General features: G+C 38.8%; 1 protein-coding gene across 4 annotated transcripts in view; it reads left to right on the forward strand.

Moving 5' to 3' along the window:
- The window catches only part of SELENOI (selenoprotein I), a 48912-nt gene that overhangs the window by 14799 nt on the left and 11640 nt on the right, over nucleotides 1–22473 (forward strand). For 2 of the 4 annotated variants that reach the window (XM_017947373.3, XM_021924674.2), the window contains 7 exons: nucleotides 2867–2993; nucleotides 3814–3882; nucleotides 4316–4424; nucleotides 6636–6710; nucleotides 10842–11104; nucleotides 12720–12828; nucleotides 21438–21486. In XM_017947373.3, coding sequence (XP_017802862.1) covers nucleotides 2934–2993; nucleotides 3814–3882; nucleotides 4316–4424; nucleotides 6636–6710; nucleotides 10842–11104; nucleotides 12720–12828; nucleotides 21438–21486 — 734 coding nt within the window. In that variant the 5' untranslated portion in view covers nucleotides 2867–2933. Of the gene's footprint in view, nucleotides 1–2866; nucleotides 2994–3813; nucleotides 3883–4315; nucleotides 4425–6635; nucleotides 6711–10841; nucleotides 11105–12719; nucleotides 12829–21437; nucleotides 21487–22473 lie in introns of those variants that run through there. The other 2 variants (XM_021924675.2, XM_031655025.1) reach the window with 1 other exon arrangement.

Below are 22473 nucleotides of genomic sequence, written 5' to 3' on the forward strand. Positions count from 1 at the left end.
ATGGAAAAGCTTTGTAAACTGCAGACCATCCTGGCCGGGCACGGTGGGTCACGCCTGTAATCCCAGCACTATGGGAGCTCAAGACGGGTGGATCATGAGGTCAGGAGTTCGAGACCAGCCTGGCCAACATGGTGAAACCCTGTCTCTACTGAAAATACAAAAAATTAGCCAGGCATGGTGGCGGGCACCTGTAATCCCATCTACTCGGGAGGCTGAGACAGGAGAATCGCTTGAACCCGGGAGGTGGAGGTTGCAGTGAGCCGAGATCACACCATTGCACTCTAGCCCGGGTGACAGTGTGAGACTCCATCTCAAAAAAACAAACAACAACAACAAAAAAAACTGTAGACCATCCTACAAGTGAAAGTTGTACGTTTAGTACATGTTTAATAAGAATGCTAATAAAATTGCCCCCCGCTTACCCATGGGAGATACAGTCCAAGACCCCCAGTGGATGCCCCAAACCAAGGACAGTACCAAACCCTGTACAGTAGGTTCTCTGTATCCACAGGTTCCACATCCATAGATTCAACCAACTGTGGATTGAAAATGTTAAAAAATAAATAAATAAATAACAGTACAGCAAAAGATACAAATAAAAAGACAATGCAATATAACAATTATTTACATAGTATTTACATTGTATTAGATATTATAAGTAAGCTGAGATGATTTAAAGTAGATGACCCAGCGTGGTGGCTCACACCTGTAATCCCAGCACTTTGGGAGGCCGAGGCAGGTGGATCACGAGGTCAGGAGATTGAGACCATCCTGGCTAACATGGTGAAACTCTGTCACTACTAAAAATACAAAAAATTAGCCAGGTGTGGTGGTGGGCACCTGTAGTCCCAGCTACTCAGGAGGCTGAGGCAGGAGAATGGCATGAACCTGGGAGGCAGAGCTTGCAGTGAGCCGAGATCGCGCAATTGCACTCCAGTCTGGGCAACAGAGCAAGACTCTGTCTCAAAAAATATATGGGAGGATGTGTGTAGGTTATAGGCAAATACTGTGCCATTTTATATAAGGGAGTTGAGCATCCACAGAGAGTCCTGGGGCCAATTCCCTGCAGATACCGAGGGGTGACTGTATATACTGTTTTTTCCTATACATACACACCTGTGATAAAGTTTAGGCACAGTGAGTGATTAACAACAACTAAAAATAGAACAGCTATAACAATGTACTGTAATAAAAGTTATGTGAATTTGGTCTCTCTCTCTCGAAACGTCTGTATGTACTGTACTCACCTATTTTCCGACCCTGGTTGGCTATGGTTAAAATGAAACCTTGGGTAAGTAGGCGACTGCTGTGCTTATTAAAGTGGGCTTCTGCTGAGAGCCTGGATGCAGCTTTAGAGTTTCTACCTCTGGCCATTAGAAGCAAACCACATTGCCCATCATCATTTCTTTTTTTTTGTTTTTGAGATGGAGTCTTGCTTTGTAGCCCAGGCTGGAGTTCAGTGGCACAATCTCGGCTCCCTGCAGCCTCTGCCTCCCGGGTACAAGTGAGTCTCCTGTCTCAGCCTCCCAAGTAGCTGGGATTACAGGTGTGTGCAACCACACCTGACTAATTTGTTTTTGTGTTTTTAGTAGAGATGGAGTTTCACTGTGTCAGCCAGGCTGGTCTCGAACTCATGACCTCAGATGATGCTCAGCCTCCGAAAGTTCTGGAATTATAGGCATGAGCCACACTCCTGGCCAGCCCATTGTCATTTCTTACTACTGTCTCAGATCTTTTGTCCAATTAATTTCATTTTAGTCAGGATGGGTTGGAGAAATGGAAGAACCTCAGACATGGAGTCTTTTGAATAAACATTAGGCTTACTGGTTGACTCTTTGCTAACGGTATTTTAAACATTTTCTATTTATTTACTTCTTTGTTCCATCACACTTTTAAGTCTTGAAACACTGATGTATTTCTTGCATATTCACAAAACTTATTCAGAAAGAAATTTTTATCTTTAATTATGAGTTTTAAAAATCAGATACTCAAATGATTACTACTTATTTTGTATACATACTGAGCATACATAGAAAATATAAGCAAAGCTCGCTGGGCCCGGTGGCTTACGCCTGTAATCCCAGCACTTTGGGAGGCTGAGACAGGTGGATCACCTGAGATCAGGAGTTCAAGACCAGCCTGGCCGACATGGTGAAACCCCATCTCTACTAAAAATACAAAAATTAGCCAGGTGTGGTGGTGCGCGCCTGTAATCCCAGTTACTCAGGAGGCTGAGGCAGGAAAATTGGTTGAACTCGGGAGGCGGAGGTTGCAGTGAGCTGAGATCGCGCCACTGCACTCTAGCCTGGGTGACAGAGCCACTCCATCTCAAAAAAAAAGAAAAAAAAAAAAAGAAAAACTTTTTCAAGTGTGTGACTAGTATAATATGTAAATTTCAGATGGATGAATTAGGTAATAATCGCCCAGGTAATACTGTGAACCCTCAAGGAGGGTTTGAACTAGGCTAATATTACCTAGTTCAAGACTTGTCTGTTACCAGTTTTGTATCCGTTCTCCCCCATACCTAGCAGTGTATGTGTGGAGTGAATAAGTTATCAACATGACCCTTAAAGTTTTACATGTTTATGTATGTCCTTTAAAATTTCCTTTATATTCTTATTAAATAGCTCAGTAACTGGGGAATAAGCTCCCTTATCATACAACCCTAACCTATTTTGTCTTCCTTTGCATATTTATGCAATTCAGTATCCTGCTATATGGGGATCTGTCATTCCTTTGGAACTTAAAACGTGTAATTATAATAGCTAATACTTACATAGTACTTACTGTAGGTCAGGTACTGTTTTCACTTATCTAATCCTTATGACAATCCCTTGAGGTAAGGACTATCATCTTCATTTTACAGGTGAAGAAACTAAGGCAGAGATATTAAGTAACTTGCCCAAGCTCTAACAGCTAGTAAATGTATCGTAATGGTATCAAGAGGAAACACAGATTCCTCTAAGATGAGAGGGATGAAGGAGGTTGAGAAGGTGTGTGGTTAGTGTTTGAATGCATGCAGTGTGCATTTTACTGATCCTGCAATAAGTAAGGACATGTAAGCAATATAAATTTCTCTACTGAAACACTGTAATGTAAAAGGTGATTGAGAGTGAAGGATGAGTCAGTGATTATCCTGGCGATTTGGACTCTGGATGAGTATGTGCCAATGAAACAACCGCTGTGATTAACTCTGTGATTTGGGGTTGATCTTTAGACTTATGCTGTGACCCTTTCCTTCTCCCATAAAAATAGTATCTGACTGTGCTTGATAGTCTTTGCCTCATTTATGTTGCTATTCTAGTTTTGCTACTCAGATTAGGACATCATAAAAATAGATGTATTCTCCAGGTTATTTTTGTATTATTATTATTATTATTATTATTATTATTTTTGAGACTCAAGTCTTGCTTTGTCGCTCAGGATGGAGTGCAGTGGCACAGCCTTGGCTCACTGCAACCTCTGCCTCCGCCTCCTGAGTAGCTGGGATTACAGGCGTGTGCCACCACAGCCCAACAAATTTTTGTATTTTTAGTAGAGATGGGGTTTCACCACACTGGCCAGGCTGGTCTTAAACTCTTGACCTCAGTGATCCGCCCTCTTTTGCCTTTCCAAAGTGCTAGAATTATAGGTGCGAGCCAACATGCCTGGCTTGTATTATTTTTGTACTATTGCTTTCTTTCCTTTTGAGTAGCTGGGTCATATGCATGCGCCACTGCACCTGGCTTTACTATTATTTTCATTTGAGAAATGTTATTCTGTTTACTAGTAGACAAGGATTGACTCTGAATATTTTCTTTAATTTCTTAACAGTACAGTGCTGTGGATACCAATCCACTTTCTCTGTATGTCATGCATCCATTTTGGAACACTATAGTAAAGGTAAGATAATTAATATGCATGTACTTTCTTGTTTTAGTACGTTTTAAAGATTTTAACCTATTTTATGGAGTATTATAAATGCAACTCTCAGTTTCGTAAGATATCTAGAGAAACTACCCTTCCCATCCTCCGTTTCCTTAGTCACATACCTTTTGATTTATCATACTGTTGAAGTTTATACCCTGGGATTTGTCATTTTTGTAAAATCCCATTTAAAATTTTCTAAAATAGACTTAATGTTATAGAAGTTTGCTAACTATAGAGGTAGTTAAAATATAGAGGATGGAAGAAATAATGCTAATGGAGATTATGGTTTACATGTCTATAACTTCTCCATATGATCTTTCAAACTTATGACTTCAATTTGCATGTTGTATATATTGGACAGAGATTCTTCTACTTTAATTATTTTATAATTATTTTGCAAAAATAGGTATTTCCTACTTGGCTGGCGCCCAATCTGATAACTTTTTCTGGCTTTCTGCTGGTTGTATTCAATTTTCTACTAATGGCATACTTTGATCCTGACTTCTATGCCTCAGGTAAGAATATTACTTTATTATAAAATTTAAAATGTCTGAGTAGAGAAAAATGAAATGTGGTTGCTTATTTTCTGGTTCTGTTAAAATGTTCATATTTCCAAAAAATTTTGGATATTATAATGGCAGCACCTTGCCTGTTGAATTAGATATGTTTTCTAAAAAGCAGTGAGGTTTTGGCAGATAAAGAATAATTGGGTTTGCATGAAGATGGAAAATTAAAACTCAAAACTTTGCCTAAACACGAATACAAACAGGGTTCAGTTTACCTGTCAGCTCTAGGAATATCCCTTCTCCTTTTCTAGTCAGGAAAGAAAAATCCCCTTTCTTCTGAAGGAAATGTGATTATCTTTCTTCCTTCCCTGCATCCCCACTTGACTTGAATGACTCCTAGTTTCCTCTGAAAACGGTTCTTAGACCTTAAGTATTTATTGCTAAGTCTGGACCCTTATTGGGGAAGAGTGGAAGGAGGCCCTTTTGGAGCCAGTGGTCAGCCTGCTCCCGCCCTCTGCTCCAACATCTTCTCGCTCACCTGTTTTATCTTCACTCTGTTTCACACCAGGCTTCTGCCCCAGGCCAAAGAATTGGGATGATGAGGGAATAGTTGGAGACAAGTTTTGTTTTTATTGTTCAGTCGGTTGATTGCATTGAGAGGAATAGAAAGATGGAGATAGATGGGCGTTTTTTGCATTCTAAGAGAATTTATTTTCCAACAGTTATACTTAGAAATGGTGTAGTCAGGAGTGTTAGCGTTATAATTCATCTGTGTATGAGTTCAGCAGACTTTTCTGGACTGACCCGGAGAAACTGAATACCATTGACAACATTGTTTTAGTAGAAAAATTTGGAGTTTCAAACACTTAAGACGCTTTTTACTTTTTTTTTTTGAGACAGAGTCTCGCTCTGTTGCCCAGGCTGGAGTGCAGTGATGCTATCTTGGCTCACTGAAACCTCTGCCTCCCAGGTTCAAGCAATTCTCCTGCCTCAGCCTCCCAAGTAACTGGGACTACAGGTGTACACTACCATGCCCAGCTAATTTTTATATTTTTAGTAGAGCAGGGTTTCACTGTGTTGGCCAGGCTGGTCTTGAACTCCTGACCTCAAATGATCCACCCGCCTTGGCCTTCCAAAGTGCTGGGATTACAGGTGTGAGTCACTGCGCCTCACCAAGACTTTTGATATTATAGAAATTCTGAATATTGAAAGTATACATATGTGGAACTTTACTGAAACTTTTAGTCATAGCTTCTGCACATGTAATAAAATGGTAATTGAAGTTGGAAATGCCAACTCTGAAGCATGAGAAGATCATAAAGTACACATGAATAAAGAGTAAGATTAAATTTTGTTAAGCATTGTTTGGGTATTGTGGGTTTCTAAAAATTTTTTTATTTTTTATTTTTTTTGTATTTTAATCCTGAGGACACCCTAAAGAATGTATCTTTGTAACTAGAAATATTATTTTCTTTGACAACTCTAAATAAGATTGTTTACTTAGTTATTAAGGGAAGCAAACATACATAAATGTTATATATATCTCCCCAAATCATATAAGTTGAAGGACTAGATAAACCATCTATTCCCAATATATTTGGAAAATACAAGATGGGAGAGATTAAATGATACATTCAAGGTTACACTGCTGGTTGATTACAAAGCCAGGACTAGAACCCAGACTTTCTGATTCTCAGTTGTTTTGTCTTAGGGGAAAAAGTGAGCTCCAGATATTTCAGAATGATTCTGATGCCCACATCATTCAGTTGAGGTGATCTATCTATATCCAAATCAAAAGGTCTTTTGTCTAGCTAATTAATAGTATAGGAAAGGATAAGGTGAATGCTCAATACAAGTTTGTAATACAATCATAAACAACAAGAATTAGATTAAATGCAGTTAGTTTTTAAATTCCAAAAATACATTATTTTTCATTGTGGGCACATGAAAAGTATTTGTTTTCAAGTAAAGGTAAACACTCAGTCTTGAGTTTTGATAAAAGCTCAAAATAAATGCTTTACTGTTTATGAGGGGCTGGGAATTGCTTTTTTGGTTTTATCAGTTTCCTGATATTATTTACCTAATTCTGGATTCAAAATATATTGTAAAGTACTTTAACTTCTAATGAACAAATAGCAACACTTCTCACTGTCAGTATATGCTATGGTAAGAACTACTATACTTAAACTGTATTAAAATCTTAGTTGCTTTCCTTTTCAGCACCAGGTCACAAGCATGTGCCTGACTGGGTTTGGATTGTAGTGGGCATCCTCAACTTCGTAGCCTACACTCTAGGTAAGGAATTGGTAAATACTTTCTATAGTCAGTGACTGGTGAATCAGCAAGGATAGCCACCTATTAAAATAACATTTTCTCCTGTGCTTAATTCATTTTAACTAGAGTTTATTAGTATCCTGTTCAAATTGATAAATATGTTTTTGAGTTTCTCTACAAAAAATATTGTCATTCATTGTGAGGGTTTCGCAGAATAAGATGAGTTGGTAAACCACTACTTGTGGGCCAAATTTGATGTGTAGCCTATTTTTGTTAGTAAAGTTTTACTGGCACACATCTATGCTCATTCCTTTATATGTTGTCTATGGCTGCTTTCCTGCAATAAAGACACAGCTAAATAGTTGCAACAAAGACTTACGGCCTGCAAAGCCTAAAATATTTATCATGCGGCCTTTAAAAAGTATTTAGCAACCTCTGGAATAAGACGTAATTTTTGCTTAAGTTTGGGAAGTAATACTGCCATATGTAATAATTAAAAAACAGATACTATGATAGAACACAGTGGAAGAACACATAAGGAAGTGATCAATTCTTTTTTGGTACAGAGAGTAGTCAGGGAGTGGGCAGGGAAGCCTACTGTGCTAGACTATACTGTCTGTTCTGCCAAGAATGCTTTTCATGAAGATTATCCGCATGGCTTGCCCTGCATTCTTCTCTCCTCCTTCCCTGCTTTATTTTTCTCCATAGCACTTCAAACCATGTAACATGTTATCTATTTACTTTCCTGCTTGTTTGTTATCTCTCTTTTCTAACTAAAATGTTAATTTTGTGAAAGTGAGTACTGCGTTGTTCACTACTTTATCCCCAGTATCGTAGACACTCAGTACATAGTGTTTAAATACATGTAAAATAGCAGACCCTGACTTCAAGTTGCTTAGATCTCTTCAGATAAAAGCGACTTGTTCTCATAAAACCAACATAACCTGCTACACGATTAAATACTGATATGGTAGATGTCATGCTGACCAGAGCTGCAAGAGTTTGGAAAAGGAAGAAATCAGTGACGTCTAGAAGAATTAGGGGAAAATTTAGTTAAAAGCTACATATTTAGGCAGAGGCTTTTGCGCATTTGTTATTACAGATGAGCAGGTCTTTAAGTGCTGCTGAAGGATTTGGTTGCCAAGGACTGCTGAGAGGAATAGGGAAAAGTTGAGAGTGACCCGTGAGCTCTGACTTTTGACAACACTCCATAAGATCCTTTTGATGTACCATCTATGTGTTCGAGGCCCACAGTTTTTGGCAAAAATCCTGACCTGACATGAACTATTTGTTGCAAACCAGTCTTGAATGAACATGAAGCAGTTTATAATCTTTATTCTACCTAGTGTGACTATTCATGACATTTTGCTATAGAAATACTTAGATGTTTGATCACAGGATGCTGCTCTGTGTCCTACTGGGGAGTCTCTGATAATATATGATATATGCCCTGAATTACCTTTTTAAGAAAAAAAAATTCTAAAGCATATCTGGACCTCAGACTTGTGGAGATGGAATGGGTATAGTGAGAAAATGTATAAAACCTAATTAATACGTAGTTTATGAATTGAGTATTGTAATAACTGCATAGGAGTTACATTGAAAATGAGAAATTGTTAAGCCAGTAAATAATGAGAAAAGACTTTCTGGGAATATTTTAGCTACTTCAGGACAAAAACTTTCCCAACCCTGTATAACAGAAATCTGTAGTATTTGGATAGGGAGTTTGGGATTCATCTTTTCATAAAGTCTTCAACAATGTATTATGCCACAGACTGATCTAGGCACTGGGGAATATACTTTAGTGAGCAAGATTAACAGTAATTATAAGAGTTTTTAATTCCTTATTCTGAATTTTTACAATTAGCCTAATTCTAAAACACTCAGTTAACAAAACTGTTTCTTTTGGGCGAAAAAGTGTATAATTCAGTGAGACAGCCTGTCTCTAACAGGCTCCTCTGTTTCTGCCTATAAAATGAAGGTGTTCCACTGTGCTTTATCCTAAACTCTGGCTTTCTCCTCATTCCCTTGGTAATGGTGAGTCTCACTCTACAGTCTTAGTTAAGATTCCCATGTTTATATCTTGTTTATATCTAGCCCTCACCTGTGTTCTGAGTTCCTAATAAGTACCCTTGGATTGAGTTCCTTGACATTACCATGTGGATATCTCACTAACACTTCAATTTCAGTATCTGAAATTGTACTCTGCATCTTGTCTGTCAGTCTTGCTGCTGCTTCTGACTTCCTTTTTTCTATTAACACTACCACTATCTTCGTTACCCAGAATAGAAACTGGAGATTCTCTTCTTGTCCTTAGGCCTTATGCCTCATCTTTGCTGCATTTTATCATTTTTATTTCCTCAATGTCTCACCTACCACCAGCTTCTTATTCCTACTGCATTTCATCTCAGTTGAGGCCTACTAATTAGTGTCCCTCTCTGCAGCCTGTCATTCACACCGTCAGGTGCCTCTTCCTGAAGCATTGCTTTCACTCTTGTCATTTCTCTATTCAGATACCTTTAGTAACTCCCCATATTCCCTACAACTTTTAACTGGCTCAAACCTCCTTTTTAACCTTTTTATATACTTCACTCTTCACATGCTAGTCTCTAGTCAAACTAAAGTGCTTGGCATTTTCTGAACATGCATTGTGCTTTTCCACCCTGGTGTGTTTTGCTGATAGCATTCCCTCCTTTTGAAATGACATACTTCTTTATGTCTTATCAGCTGAAATCCAACTCATTCTTTATGTCCTCTACTCAGATTTCACCTGCCTGAAAAGCCATTCTAGATTATCTTAGCCTAAAGAGAACCTTTCCCTTATCTGTACTCTTCTATGGTTTGTGATATACCGTAGCTTTATTATCATGTTTTGTTCCTTTCTCTCTTTTTTTTTTTTTTTTTGTTGAGACAGAGTTTCGCTCTTGTTGCCCAGGCTGGAGTGCAATGGTGTGATCTCAGCTCACTGCAACCTCCACCTCCTGGGTTCAAGCGATTCTCCTGCCTCAGCCTCCCAAGTAGCTGGGATTACAGGTGCGCACCATCCCTGGCTAAGTTTTTGTGTTTTTAGTAGAGACAGGGTTTGGCCTTGTTGGCCAGGCTGGTCTTGGACTTCTAACCTCAGGTTATCCTCCTGTCTTGGCCTCCCAAAGTGCTGGGATCATAGGCGTGAGCCACCACACCCAGCCTGTTCCTTTCTCAATTGTAAATACTCTGAGGGCGCAAACAGTTTATTCTAAGATTCTTCCAATCCTTATAGCACCAAGAATAGCACATTAGTTTCAGTAAATTCAATTCTTATATTTGCTGAATATCCACTATGTGCATTTTCTGAAAGCACTTAAGATTATGGGGGCAGTAGATCTGTAAAGAAGTGATTATGATTTCAAACAGGATAAAGTAGATGTTGTGACTGAAGTACTTTTGGATCCTAGAGCAAGGAGGGGTGAGATAAGTTGTGAGGAATTACTTTGGCATGTTCGCTGGAAGCTTGAGAATTTGTAGCTAGTGAAACAATCCAATAGTTGCGTAGATTTGGAGGTGTTCAGAGTCCAAGTAAAATGCTGCTTTCTCAGATCTAAAATTGACACCATTCAGTGTAATATGACATTTAGATTTTTAGATTAAACTTTGAAAAATTATATATTTTATTTCTGAAGTCTTTGTTTTTTGTTTAAAATTTTTTTTTAGAGACAGGGTCTTGCTCTGTTGCCCAGACTGGAATGCAGTGGCATGATCATAGCTCTCTGCAGCCTCAAACTCCTGGGCTCAAACAATCCTCCCACCTTAGCCTCCTGAGTAGCAGGAACTACAGGTCCACACCACCATGCCTGGCTAATATTAAAATTGTTTGTAAAGACAGAGTCTGGCTATGTTGCCCAGGCTGATCTCAAACTTACGGGCTCAAGTGATCCTCCTGCCTTGGCCTGCCGAAGTGTGGGAATTATAGGTGTGAGCCACTGTGCCTGGCCTTGAACTCTTTGAAGTGTAGAATTAAATAATTAGATTTTTATAGTACCGGCTGATAGCCATACTTAACATTTCTGTGATACGCTGATTTGTTTTGTTTTGTTTTTTTCCAGTTGATTAAAGAAGACTTTCTCCATCCTGGTGCATATGTTGAACTTTTGCTGTGGTTTGTTTTTGTTGCAGATGGTGTGGACGGAAAGCAAGCTCGCAGAACCAATTCTAGCACTCCCTTAGGGGAGCTTTTTGATCATGGCCTGGATAGTTGGTCATGTGTTTACTTTGTTGTAACTGTTTATTCCATCTTTGGAAGAGGATCGACTGGTGTCAGTGTTTTTGTTCTTTATCTCCTGCTATGGGTAGTTTTGTTTTCTTTCATCCTGTCCCACTGGGAAAAGTATAACACAGGGATTCTTTTCCTGCCATGGGGATATGACATTAGCCAGGTGGTAAGTATGTGTTCTACCTTAAATTTTCAACATTGCCATGATACTTTTGGAAAGCTTTTGTCATTGCTTCTTTATTGCTCTTAGGCTTTTTTGATTAGAATTGATATGTACTTTAAAATTTTTTATTTTTATTTATGGAAAATTTCAAAAAAGTAGAATAGTATAGTGAATAGTAAAGTAGAGAGAATAGTTAAGAAAAAGTAGAGAGAATAGACCCTGATATACCTATTGGTTAGCTTCAGCAATTAGCACATGTGGTTATTCTGGTTTCGTGTATAACCTCCCTGAGCCCTTTCTCAATTATTTTATTTGTTTTTGTTTTGTTTTGTGTTGTTTTTGTTCTTGAGATGGAGTCTCACTCTGTCACCCAGGCTGGAGTGCAGTGGCGTAATCTCAGCCCATTGCAGCCTCTGCCTCCCGAGTTCACGCGATTCTCCTGCCTCAGCCTCCCGAGTCGCTGAGATTTCAGGTGCCCACTACCATGCCTGGCTAATTTTTATATTTTTGGTAGACACAGGGTTTCACTGTGTTGGCCAGACTGGTCTCAAACTCCTGACCTCAAATGATCTGCCTGCCTTGACCTCCCAAAGTGTTAGGATTATAGGCATGAGCCACCATGCTCAGCCCTTCTCAATTATTTTAAAGGAAATTTCTAATATTATATGATAAATACTTCACTATCTCTAAGAGCTTCCTTTAAAAAAAATCACAATGCCAGTATTACACCAAAAATTTAACTATTTGTTAATGTTATTAAATGTTCATTTGAACTCTTGATTTTGTAAAGAAAGATATGCACATAGAATTGAATGGTTGGCTTTTTGTGTTCATTGCCACCTTTTCAGTGTATAGAGAGATTTCTTTTTTCTTACTTTAATGGCCTTGCTATTAACTCTCCCTGCCTTTGAATCCCAGCTTTTTGTGTTGCCATTTTGCCCATTTGCACCTACGTCTCCAGTAAAGAAATCAGAAATTGGAGTGTTTGTTGAAGGAAGTGGTTGGGTGGGTAAATTTGGATCATCTTACAACTTAACCAATTTATGAGTTGCTGTTAGAGTGCTCCAAATGATGGCCAGTTGCTTGCATTGTCTAGAAGTTGGTTATTTTATAGCATTGTTGGCTAAAAGATTGTTTTTTTTTGTTTTTTTTTTTTTGTGACGGAATTTCGCTATAGTTGCCTAGGCTGGAATGGCGGGATCTCGGCTCACTGCAACCTCTGCAGTGTTCAGGGGTTCTCCCGCCTCAGCCTCCCGAGTAGCTGGGGTTACAGGCATGCACCACCACACCTGACTAATTTTGTATTTTTAGTAGAGATGGGGTTTCTCCATGTTGGTCAGGCTGGTCTAGAACTCCCGACCTCAGGTGATCAGCCCGCCTTGGCCTCCCAGAGTGCTGGGATTACAGACATGAGCCCCCATGCCCGGCCAAAAGATTGTATTTTTAAAGGTAAGAAGACTTGCCACAAAAGGTAAGAATTGCCACATACCAAATATAAGCATACTTCTTGCTTTTACTAAAACTGTTTGACTTGACTTAGTGCTGCATAAAGCATGGTGACTCCTGATCTTTCTAGCGTTAATGCTTCTGTATGCTTTTGTCTGCATTTTCCTTCCAGACTATTTCTTTTGTCTACATAGTGACTGCGGTTGTGGGAGTTGAGGCCTGGTATGAACCTTTCCTGTTTAATTTCTTATATAGAGACCTATTCACTTCAATGATTATTGGTAAGAAGCTCCATGTTGAAGCCTGTTTTAACCATCACTTTGTTATCAAAAGAGCCAGTATTTGACTATAACAAGCAACAACACCCTTTGCCTCACAAAACCTCCAGGAGGCAGAACAACCCTACAACCTTGTAGGATTTCAGCCTAACCATTAAGAAAAATAAGATTTCTTTGTTTTTGGGTTTTTTTTTGTTCAGCATCAGCTATTTCTAATCAGAGGGAAATACCAAAACAGATCACACAAGCCTGATAAAGTGACTATTCAGATTAACCTAGGCTGTATTGGAGGGTCCACATTTGGTATAGGTTTTATATTTATCTCAAAGTTGAAAATTACTAGTTTGTATGAAATACAGGACAGATGAAATGTAGAGATTATTTTATAATGTATCCACTCAAAAAATTAAGCTTCTATTCCTCTCAGATATGCTCCTTCTTAACCCACTGATTGCTAAAGATTTTTTATGGTGGTAATCTTTCTGTTTTGATTTTAGCTAAAGGGGATATCTATAGGATGATTGACTGAGTGGAGGAGGGTATTAGTGGTATGGAAAGAGGTAAAGAGAAATCTAGATTGTTATTTTGGGGCCCCAGGAGTGGCACTGAGAACCTTTGTAGAAGTAAAAAGGTATATGTGTGGGCTATGTCCTGTGTTCTGTTCTCTTATCTAAAAAATAGGCCAGGCACAGTGGCTCATGCCTATAATCCCAGCACTTTGGGAGGCCGAAGTGGGAGAATCTCTTGAGCCCAGGGCTTTGAGACCAGCTTGGGCAACATAGTGAAACCCTGTCTGTAGAAAAAACTGAAGTTAATCAGGTGTGGTGATGTGCACCTGTAATGCTAGCTACTTGAGAGGCTGAGGTCAGAGGATCACTGGAGCCCAGGAGTTGGAGGTTACAGTGAGCTGTGATTGCATGTGCCACTGCACTGTAGCCTGGGTGACAGAGTGAGACCCTGTCTCCAAAAAAAAAAAGAATAAATTAAAAAAATAACCCTTTCCCATTTGGTGAACCTTGGTAATGGAATGGGAATTAGGTAAGGCTTAGAAACTGTTTAGAAGACAGCATATTAGGCCGGGCATGGTGGCTCAAGCCTGTAATCCCAGCACTTTGGGAGGCCGAGACGGGCGTATCACGAGGTCAGCAGATAGAGACCATCCTGGCTAACACAGTGAAACCCCGTCTCTACTAAAAATACAAAAAACTAGCCGGGCGAGGTGGCGGGCGCCTGTAGTCCCAGCTACTCGGGAGGCTGAGGCAGGAGAATGGCGTAAACCTGGGAGGTGGAGCTTGCAGTGAGCTGAGATCCGGCCACTGCACTCCAGCCCGGGCGACAGAGCAAGACTCCCTCTCAAAAAAAAAAAAAAAAAAGAAGAAGACAGCATATTAGGCACTGGCTTTCAGAAAAGGAATGGTTTGGGCTTTTTTCTGTAGCTCTGGACCACATATTTTAGGAGCTATCTTGAAATCTATCAAATGTTCATTTTTGATGCCTGTATAAACTGTTATTTCTTTACCTCAAAAAGGCTATTTTTCTTCTCCAATTATGTAGTGACCCTTTTGATTGTCCTATGGGCAGGTTTCCTGCATGTTGCATTTAAATGTTAAATTTAGATAAGACAGAATCCTCTGGTATATGAGATATATTTTTTAATGTTAAGTGTGTACTCTAATAGGCACATAATTTTCTTTATAATGTTTCTACTTTTACATAATAAACCCCTATGTACTGTTATCCAGTCTCAACTATTTTCAGTACCAGTGCCAATCTTGTTTGAAATGTGCCAGTATTCTCTAGCCCCCTGCTTAGCCCCCTGGGTTGTGTTATAATATACAGTTTATTTTACTTACTGACACATTTGCCTTTATATTTGACCTACCATGTGGTTGGTGTTCTTTCCCAGAAGTTTGAAGGACTTCCTTTAGGTTTTTTTATAGTGCAGGTCTGGTAGCAGTTTATTCTCTCTTTTTACTTATGTGAAAATGTATTGATTTTGCCTGAATTTTTTCTTTTGGTATTTTGAATACATCATTTTAATGTCTTTTGACATCCATTGTTTCTGAGTCAGCTCATATATCATTGTCACTCTGTAATGTATTAGTTTTCTCTTGTTGCTTTCAAGGTTCTGTTTTTATCTTTGGCTTTCAGAAGTTTGACTATAGTGTACTTAGGTGTGGTTTTCTTTGTGTTTGTCTTTCTTGGTATTTGTTGAGCTGTTGACTCTGTTGGACCTGTGAATTAGTATTTTTGACTGAATGTAGGAAGTTTTCAGTCACAGTTTTACTTCTTGAGATATTTTTTCTTCCCCTCTCTCTTCTCTTCTGGGACCCCACTTACATGTGTGTTACACAGGTTTGCTTGATACTGTCCTAAAAGTAATTTTCTGCAGCTTTATTAAGTTTTCTTTAATCTCTTTATTCTTTGTAGTGGATAACTTCTATTCATCTATCTTTAAGTTCATTGCTTTTTTTTTTTTCGTCTGCCATCTCCAATTTGTGGTTGAGCCCATCTAGGAAATCTTTCATTTAAGTTATTGTACTTTTCCCTGGGTGCAGTGGCTCACACCTGTAATCCCAGCACTTTGGGAGGCTGAGGTGGGAGGATTGCTTGAGGCTAGGAAGTCAAGACCAGCCTGGGTAACATAGTGGGATCCCATCTCTACAAAAAATAGAAAAATTTAGCTGAATATGGTGGCACATGCCTGTAGTCCCAATTACTTGGGAGGCTGAGGCAGGAGGATCACTTGAGCCCAGGAAGTCGAGGCTGCGGTGAGCTGTAATTGTGCCACTGCACTCCAGCCTGGGCAACAGACTAAGACCCTGTCTCAAAAAAAAAAAAAAGTTACTGTACTTTTCAGCTCTAGAGTTTCCATTTGGTTTTTAAACTTTCCATTTGTCTGTTAAGATTCTTCTGTTCATTATTATCTATCATATTTTCCTTTAGTTCTTTGAACATATTTAACATTGCTGCTTTAAAGTCTGTCTACTGAGTCCAACATCTGGGCCCACTTAAGAGTCATTTTCTGTTAACTGCCTTTTTTTTTTCTATTTCTTTGCATATCTAGCAATTTTGTTGTTGTTGTTGAAAACCGGATATTATAGATTACATTTGTGGAGACTATAATCTGTTCCGCTCTGAGGATTTTTGTTTTTTTGTTCTGATAGGCATTTAACTTGTTTGGACTCAGATGAAAAAATTTGTCCCATCACATTGTATATTAGCTCTTGTCTCCGTTTGGTTATTTTCAGCTTTTTAGCTGCTGCTTTTTTAGTCGGGTCTCTTGGGGGTCTCCTTTGTGTCTGTGTAGTTTAGTGGTCAGCCAAAGATTTGGGCAAAGTCAATACTGAGATTTTGGCGCTCACCTCTCTGTGATTTTCTTGCTTCTGGAGTTTCCCCATCCTGAATCTTCAGCTGCTCTTCCAGCAATTGTGTTCTACCCCCAACCCTCAAGCCAGTAAGAGTTTTGCCTTCTTCAGCCCAGTCTGAGTGTGGGTTGGAAACACACTTAGAGAGAGAGAGACAACAGACTCACATCTCACCAAGAACACCTCTGTCTTTCAAGGACAGCATGTCCTCTACTTTCTGCCTTCTCTTTCACTATGTTCTGTGGGGTCTTCTATTTGCTTGCTTAGTTTAGCATCCATACCCAGGAGTTTGGGCAGAGTATATTCTCAGATTTAGAATCTCAACCCTTCTGCATCTCTCTCTTCTACAATACCCCCCACCCTGCTTTCGAGTTCCTCTGCTGCTCTGAATTATGGTATCTGCTTCCACAAGCTGGTGAGGAAGACTGTGGCTTTCCTCATCTGGGCTGGGACGGGGTAGGCAAGCCACAAACTCGGAGTTGTTCCCCAGCGTTTCAACCGTAAATGTTTCTCGAATTTCTTTCTGCCCTTGAGTATTTTCTAGTACCTTTAAGTAGTTGTTTTAAATATCTTTGTCTGGTTTTTAATCATTATTTGTGAGAAGAATTGTCCTCCCTTTTTATGCCATCATTAACAGACACCTTCCTTCCTTTAGATTATTTTAAAGCAAATCCCAGATATCATTTCTTTTCATCCAGAAATACTTCATTGTGTATCTCTAAATGATAAGGATTTCTGTAAAAGAACCACAATTGATATGTTTCTATAGCTGCCAAGTACCTATATAGTTGCCTTTGGTTGGTATGCCTTTTAAATTTCTCTTAATCTGGCTGGACGCAGTGGCTCACACCTGTAATCCCAGCACTTTGGGAGGCCGAGGCAGGCTAATCTTCTGAGGTCAGCAGTTTGAGACCAGCCTGGCCAACGTGGTGAAACCCCATCTCTACTAAAAATTAGCCAGGTGTGGTGGCGTATGCCTGTAATCCCAGCTCTCAGGAGGCTGAGGCAGGAGAATCGCTTGAACCTGGGAGGTGAAGGTTGCAGTGAGTCAAGATCGCGCCATTGCCAGCCTGGGTGACAAGAGCGAAACTGTCTCTAAATAAATAAATACATTCTTTAAAAATGTCTTTTAATCTATGTTGCTTTTCCCTATTTTTCCTTTGAAGTTTATGTGTTGAAGAAAGTGGGTCATTTGGCCAACAGAATTCTTAGATTCTACATTTTCTTGGTTGCAGTCTCATGGCATTGTTTAACATGTTCCTCTACTCCTCACTTTTCCTGTAAATGATAGTTAGATCCGTGAGCTTAGTTTGTTACAGGTTTAATTTTGGGGGTCGGAGGCGTGCTGGGGAACAATACTTATTAAGTATTGCATTCTTTTGCATCACATTAGGAGGTCTTTCTATTGCATCACATTAGGAGGCAAGTAACGGGTTTAGATTTTGTATGTTCCATCTGCTACAAAGTTTACATCATCACTTTACCATACTTATGTATATGTATATATTTTAACCTGCTACCTTAAACTATTAAGGGTTAAACTTCACCTAATAATATTAACAGACATTGATTATCATGGCTTAGGAATTCATTCATTCAATGGATAGGTAAGGAAATCAAGTTTTTAGTTTTATGATAAAATACCTCATAAATACATACTGATAATTTGAAAGCAAATTTTATAGTACAGAATTTTTCTTAACCTCATTGATCTTACATTTTTATCTCCTTTAAACCTATGACAAAATCCTTGGTTTTCAGTGACACAGAATACTCACTTGCTTTATTCCATGAAATACTCACAACAGTCTCATAAAACAGTACCTAAATCAGCAAACAGAGGAAAACTGAAAATTCAGATTTTGTTTATTTTGCAGTTTTATTTGTCCTTATGACTTGTCCCACTAGGTGTGTCCAGTCAGTTTACTATATTTTAAAATCACCACTCTGTGGTTATGCCACCAGCTGTGGATTTATACATCTAGGTTTTTTTTGTTTTACTTTAAAAATTACTTTTTCTTTTAAAATTCATTTTTCCTTTGTAATTGTGTAAAATATTTGTGATAACAAAGTCAAATTTACAGAACGAGGTATATTCAAGGAAGTCTAGCTTCTATTGCTACCCAATCCTTTCTTTCCTCATTGTTTCTTTCTTATTATAAGTAAATATTTGTGTTTCATTTTATCACTCACTTTCATAGATACATGGTAGCATTCCATTCTATGTGTACCATACTATATACTGTGCCTTTTTTTCCCACGCCCCTGCTTAATTGTATATCCTAGCGATCACTCCATAGTGGTCTATAAGAATCCTCCTCAGTCCTCTTACAGCTGCCTGGCACTTCATTGTGTGGATGTACCATAGTGTGTCCAACCATTCCCCTATCAATAGACATTTGGGTTAGTTCCAGTTTTTGCTGTTGTACAAATTGCTGCAGTGAATAGTCTTGTATATCAGTCTTTTCATATTTTTGCCAGGGTGTTGAGGAAGGGGTCCCTAGAAGCAGAATTGCTATAGAGGACAAGTGTGTGCTGTTTTGCTAAATGTTCCCATATTCCCCTCCATATGGGTTGTGTGATTTTCTTTCCCACCAGCAGTGTATGACAGTGCTTATTAATTTATAGTTTTACCAACATAGTATATTGTCAAACGTTTGAATTTTTGCCAGTCTGATAGGTAAGAAATGATGTCTGTACAGTTTTAATTTGCCTTTCTCTTACTATGAATGAGCTTTTCTAGGTTTAAGAGCCGTTTGTATGTCTTTTTCTGTATATTTTACATCTCTCAAGCAGGTTTTTTTTTTTTCTATAGGGTTATTGGCCATTTCCTTTATTTTTAGAAACTCTTCATGTATTAGGTATATTAATCCTTTAATATAGATTATAGTTTTCCCCATTATTGTTTCTCTTTTTAATTTTTCTTAAAGTACTTTTTGTTTTGGTGGTTTTAATTGAAGTACCTACTTAATAAATAAACTGGAAATGTGAGGAACGAAAATATTTTTTATGCCATGCTATCCTTGGATTGTATCTCATTCAACTTGGTCCTTTTTTTTTTTTTTTTTTTTTACAAATTCTACTCTGATTTTTCTCTAGCTGTTAAGTTTCCTATGTTATGAAGTCTGGGCCTTCACTTGTGGCAAGATGAAAAGCAGGTCTGCATATGTATGGTCTCTATCACTGTTCTCTACTTGAAACATAGAGCTTCATAGACAAGTATTTAACAATTAAGTACTCATTACAGAAAGTACATTAAGTACTAAAGAGAAGAAACAAAAGATGCAGCCTTTCTCTTTGGCAGCCTGTATAGAGCCCCGGCTTTCTACATGCTCACTATACTTGAGATAGTTATTTCAATATTTTTAAAACTAAAATTACTCTTGGTGGCAAATTTTTTGCTAGTTTGTCTCAGCCTATTTCCAACACCTCAGAGCTACGAGTACTTCTGCGTTAATTCATTTAGCCTTGGCTCCCCTCCAGTGCTTCCCAGCTTGACATGGAGTAAGCTGCTAAAAATTTCTGAGAACACTGAGGACCTCAGGTGGTGTTCTCTTTCCTTTCCCTTTAAGTTCGTGTAATTTGGGGAACTTTGTTCCCCTCTAAGTTCGTCTAATTTGGGGAACTTTATTCTACTTGGGCTTGGAAGTAGCAGAGTACTTCTTTTTTAGAGATAAGATTTCTGTTGGGTTCTAGTCTTTGTTTTAAGCCAAATGTCTTAGGAATTGTTTAGAAGGAATGTTTTCTACCTTTAATCTTTAAGGCCATAGCTGCATTGACCCTCAAACCAAGTAGAGTCACCAGGTAACTGGAATAGACAAATGGGCTAATATGTTGCATGACAATGGAACATCCAAATGAAGTGCCCAGCAGCTTGCCAGATATATTGATTCGGAGTTTGAGAGAGAAAATAATTAGGAACCTATATCACTATAGATCATAGGATCAAAGAATTTTAAAGATGTAAGGGACACTAGAAAATAGTTCAACCCATCCCCATTGTACGACTGGAATCTAAAGTTCAGATTGTTAGAGTTTGCCCAAGAGTCTGTAACTAGATTTTGCAATCATCTTTTGTAAGTTTGTAGTTGAGCTTTATCCAGCCCGGGCGACAGAGCCAGACTCCGTCTCAAAAAAAAAAAAAAAAAAAAAAAGAAGATTCTCAGAGAGAGAGAGAGAGAGTATAAGTACAGTGGGGCACCCAGAAGTAATATGCAGGAAGTAGAATTGCCAACAAAGGATACAGAATGAAATGGTGAGATGGCTAGTGGAAACATAGGGAGAATGGCATCACAAAGACAAAGGGAGGAAAGAATTTCAGTTTAGTGGATAGTCAACCAAGGCATTTCACTTAGGAGTCAGGAATGAAAAAACGACACTGAATTTGAACATTAGGAAAGCTTGGTAAATTTCAAGAGTATAATTTCTGCAAAGTTGGAACACAGTGAATAAAAAAGTTCTAAGAAATTGAGGACAACTGAAAAGTTTAGCAAATGATAAGACAAAGCAGAAGAAGATAGTAGATAGTGAGGACAGTAGAATCAATGGGAGGGTTTCTTGGGAAGGCCATCTTTGTTTTAAAGTTTGTGGGAAGAGAACCAGTGTGCGGATGGAAGTAGCTGGGGGGAGAAATTGAAAATGCTAGGAAGACTGGGTGCGGTGGCTCATGCTTGTAGTCTCAGCTGCTCAGAAGCCTGACGTAGGAGGATTGCTTGACCCAGGAGTTCGTGACCAGCCTGGAATATACCCAGACCCTGTTTGCCAAAAAAAAAAAAAAAAAAAAGCTAGGAAGGTAAAAAATAAATGTGAAGCAACAGGATTCCCCCTTTGAGTAGCTCATGCTTACTGTGCAGTTTCGGTACCCCATACCGTTCCAGGTATCTTAACATGTCATAACTCATTCACTTCTCGAAGCTCTGTGGGGTTGCTACAACTGTTATCTCTATTTTATAAATAAGGAAACTGAGGCAGTAAAACACCAACTTGCCTGAAGTCCCATAATCAGTTCATGGTACAGTTGAAATTGAGGCCCAGCTGGCTCTTTGAGTCTGCCCTCTGAATCACCAAATTGTACTGCCAGTCTTCCTGTTGTAAATGTTGTTTATAAATGTATTTAATTTTATTACAGAAGTAAACTTGAACCTGAAATGTTTGGGGTCTAAAAATATTTGTTTTGCATGATTCAGTGATAATGTAATAATCGCTCTTGAATAAGCATAATAATTGAATACTTATTCCCTTTAGGTTGTGCATTGTGTGTGACTCTTCCAATGAGTTTACTAAACTTTTTCAGGTAAGTATTTTATTTTTTAAATGGGCAAGAAATATGAAGTTTTAGCAGTTGTTAGCTGAACTTAGGGATCTATTTTCCGTTTAGAATCAGGACATTTTGAAAAGGTCACAAAACCTATATTTTAAGTCTAGAATGGGGTAGGATAGTTTGGGGTGTCTGTGGTGGCTAATGTAGTCATTTCAAACACAGCACAAAACTACTAGTTCTTTTGTTATGGTTTTGGACTAATCAAATAGTCTGCTAATGAGGCCAGGCACAGTGGCTCACACCTGTAATCCCAACACTTTGGGAGGCCGAGGCTGGCGGATCATGAGGTCAGGTTTGAGACCAGCCTGACCAACATGGTGAAACCCTTCTCTACTAAAAATATAAAAATTAGCCGTGTGTGGTGGCGCGTGCCTGTAATGCCAGCTACTCAGGAGGCTGAGGCAGGAGAATTGCTTGAACCTGGGAGGCGGAGGTTCAAGCAGGTGGCAGCCTGCTTGAGCAGGCTCCAGCCAGGTGGCAGAGCAAGACTCTGTCTCAAAAAAAAAAAAAAAAAAAAATTTAGCAAGATCATAAAAATTCTGAATGTGTGTAGTTTAGGACCAAACTGGACCTGTGCTGACTTTTCTTAAATAGCCCTTCTGTAGAACTTCCCGTCTGGGTTGTGGGGAGAAGGGAGTTGCTCAGGTGGAGTTTCATTTCTCTGATCTGTGTGCTTCTCCACTTTTGCTGAGCCACACTGAATTTGCCTATTGTGTCCTGAATATATTTTGCTCTTTGCTTCCTTAGTAATTTTGCTTCCACTGTTTCCTTTGCTCCTTTTTCTTCTGGTTGAAACATTTTCTTCTACTTCCCACTTCATCCTTTAGCTCCGAAATCGGCGTAGCAGAATCTTATTTACGTTAAACCAAGCTCTATTAAACTTCTTCATTTATTGGAGCTGGCAGTCATTTATAGAAGCCATATAGTTTAAAGCTCTGAAGGATGTAGAGATTATTTCTC

Source organism: Papio anubis, chromosome 14, assembly GCF_008728515.1.
Source record: "Papio anubis isolate 15944 chromosome 14, Panubis1.0, whole genome shotgun sequence".
Classification (NCBI taxonomy): domain Eukaryota; kingdom Metazoa; phylum Chordata; class Mammalia; order Primates; family Cercopithecidae; genus Papio; species Papio anubis.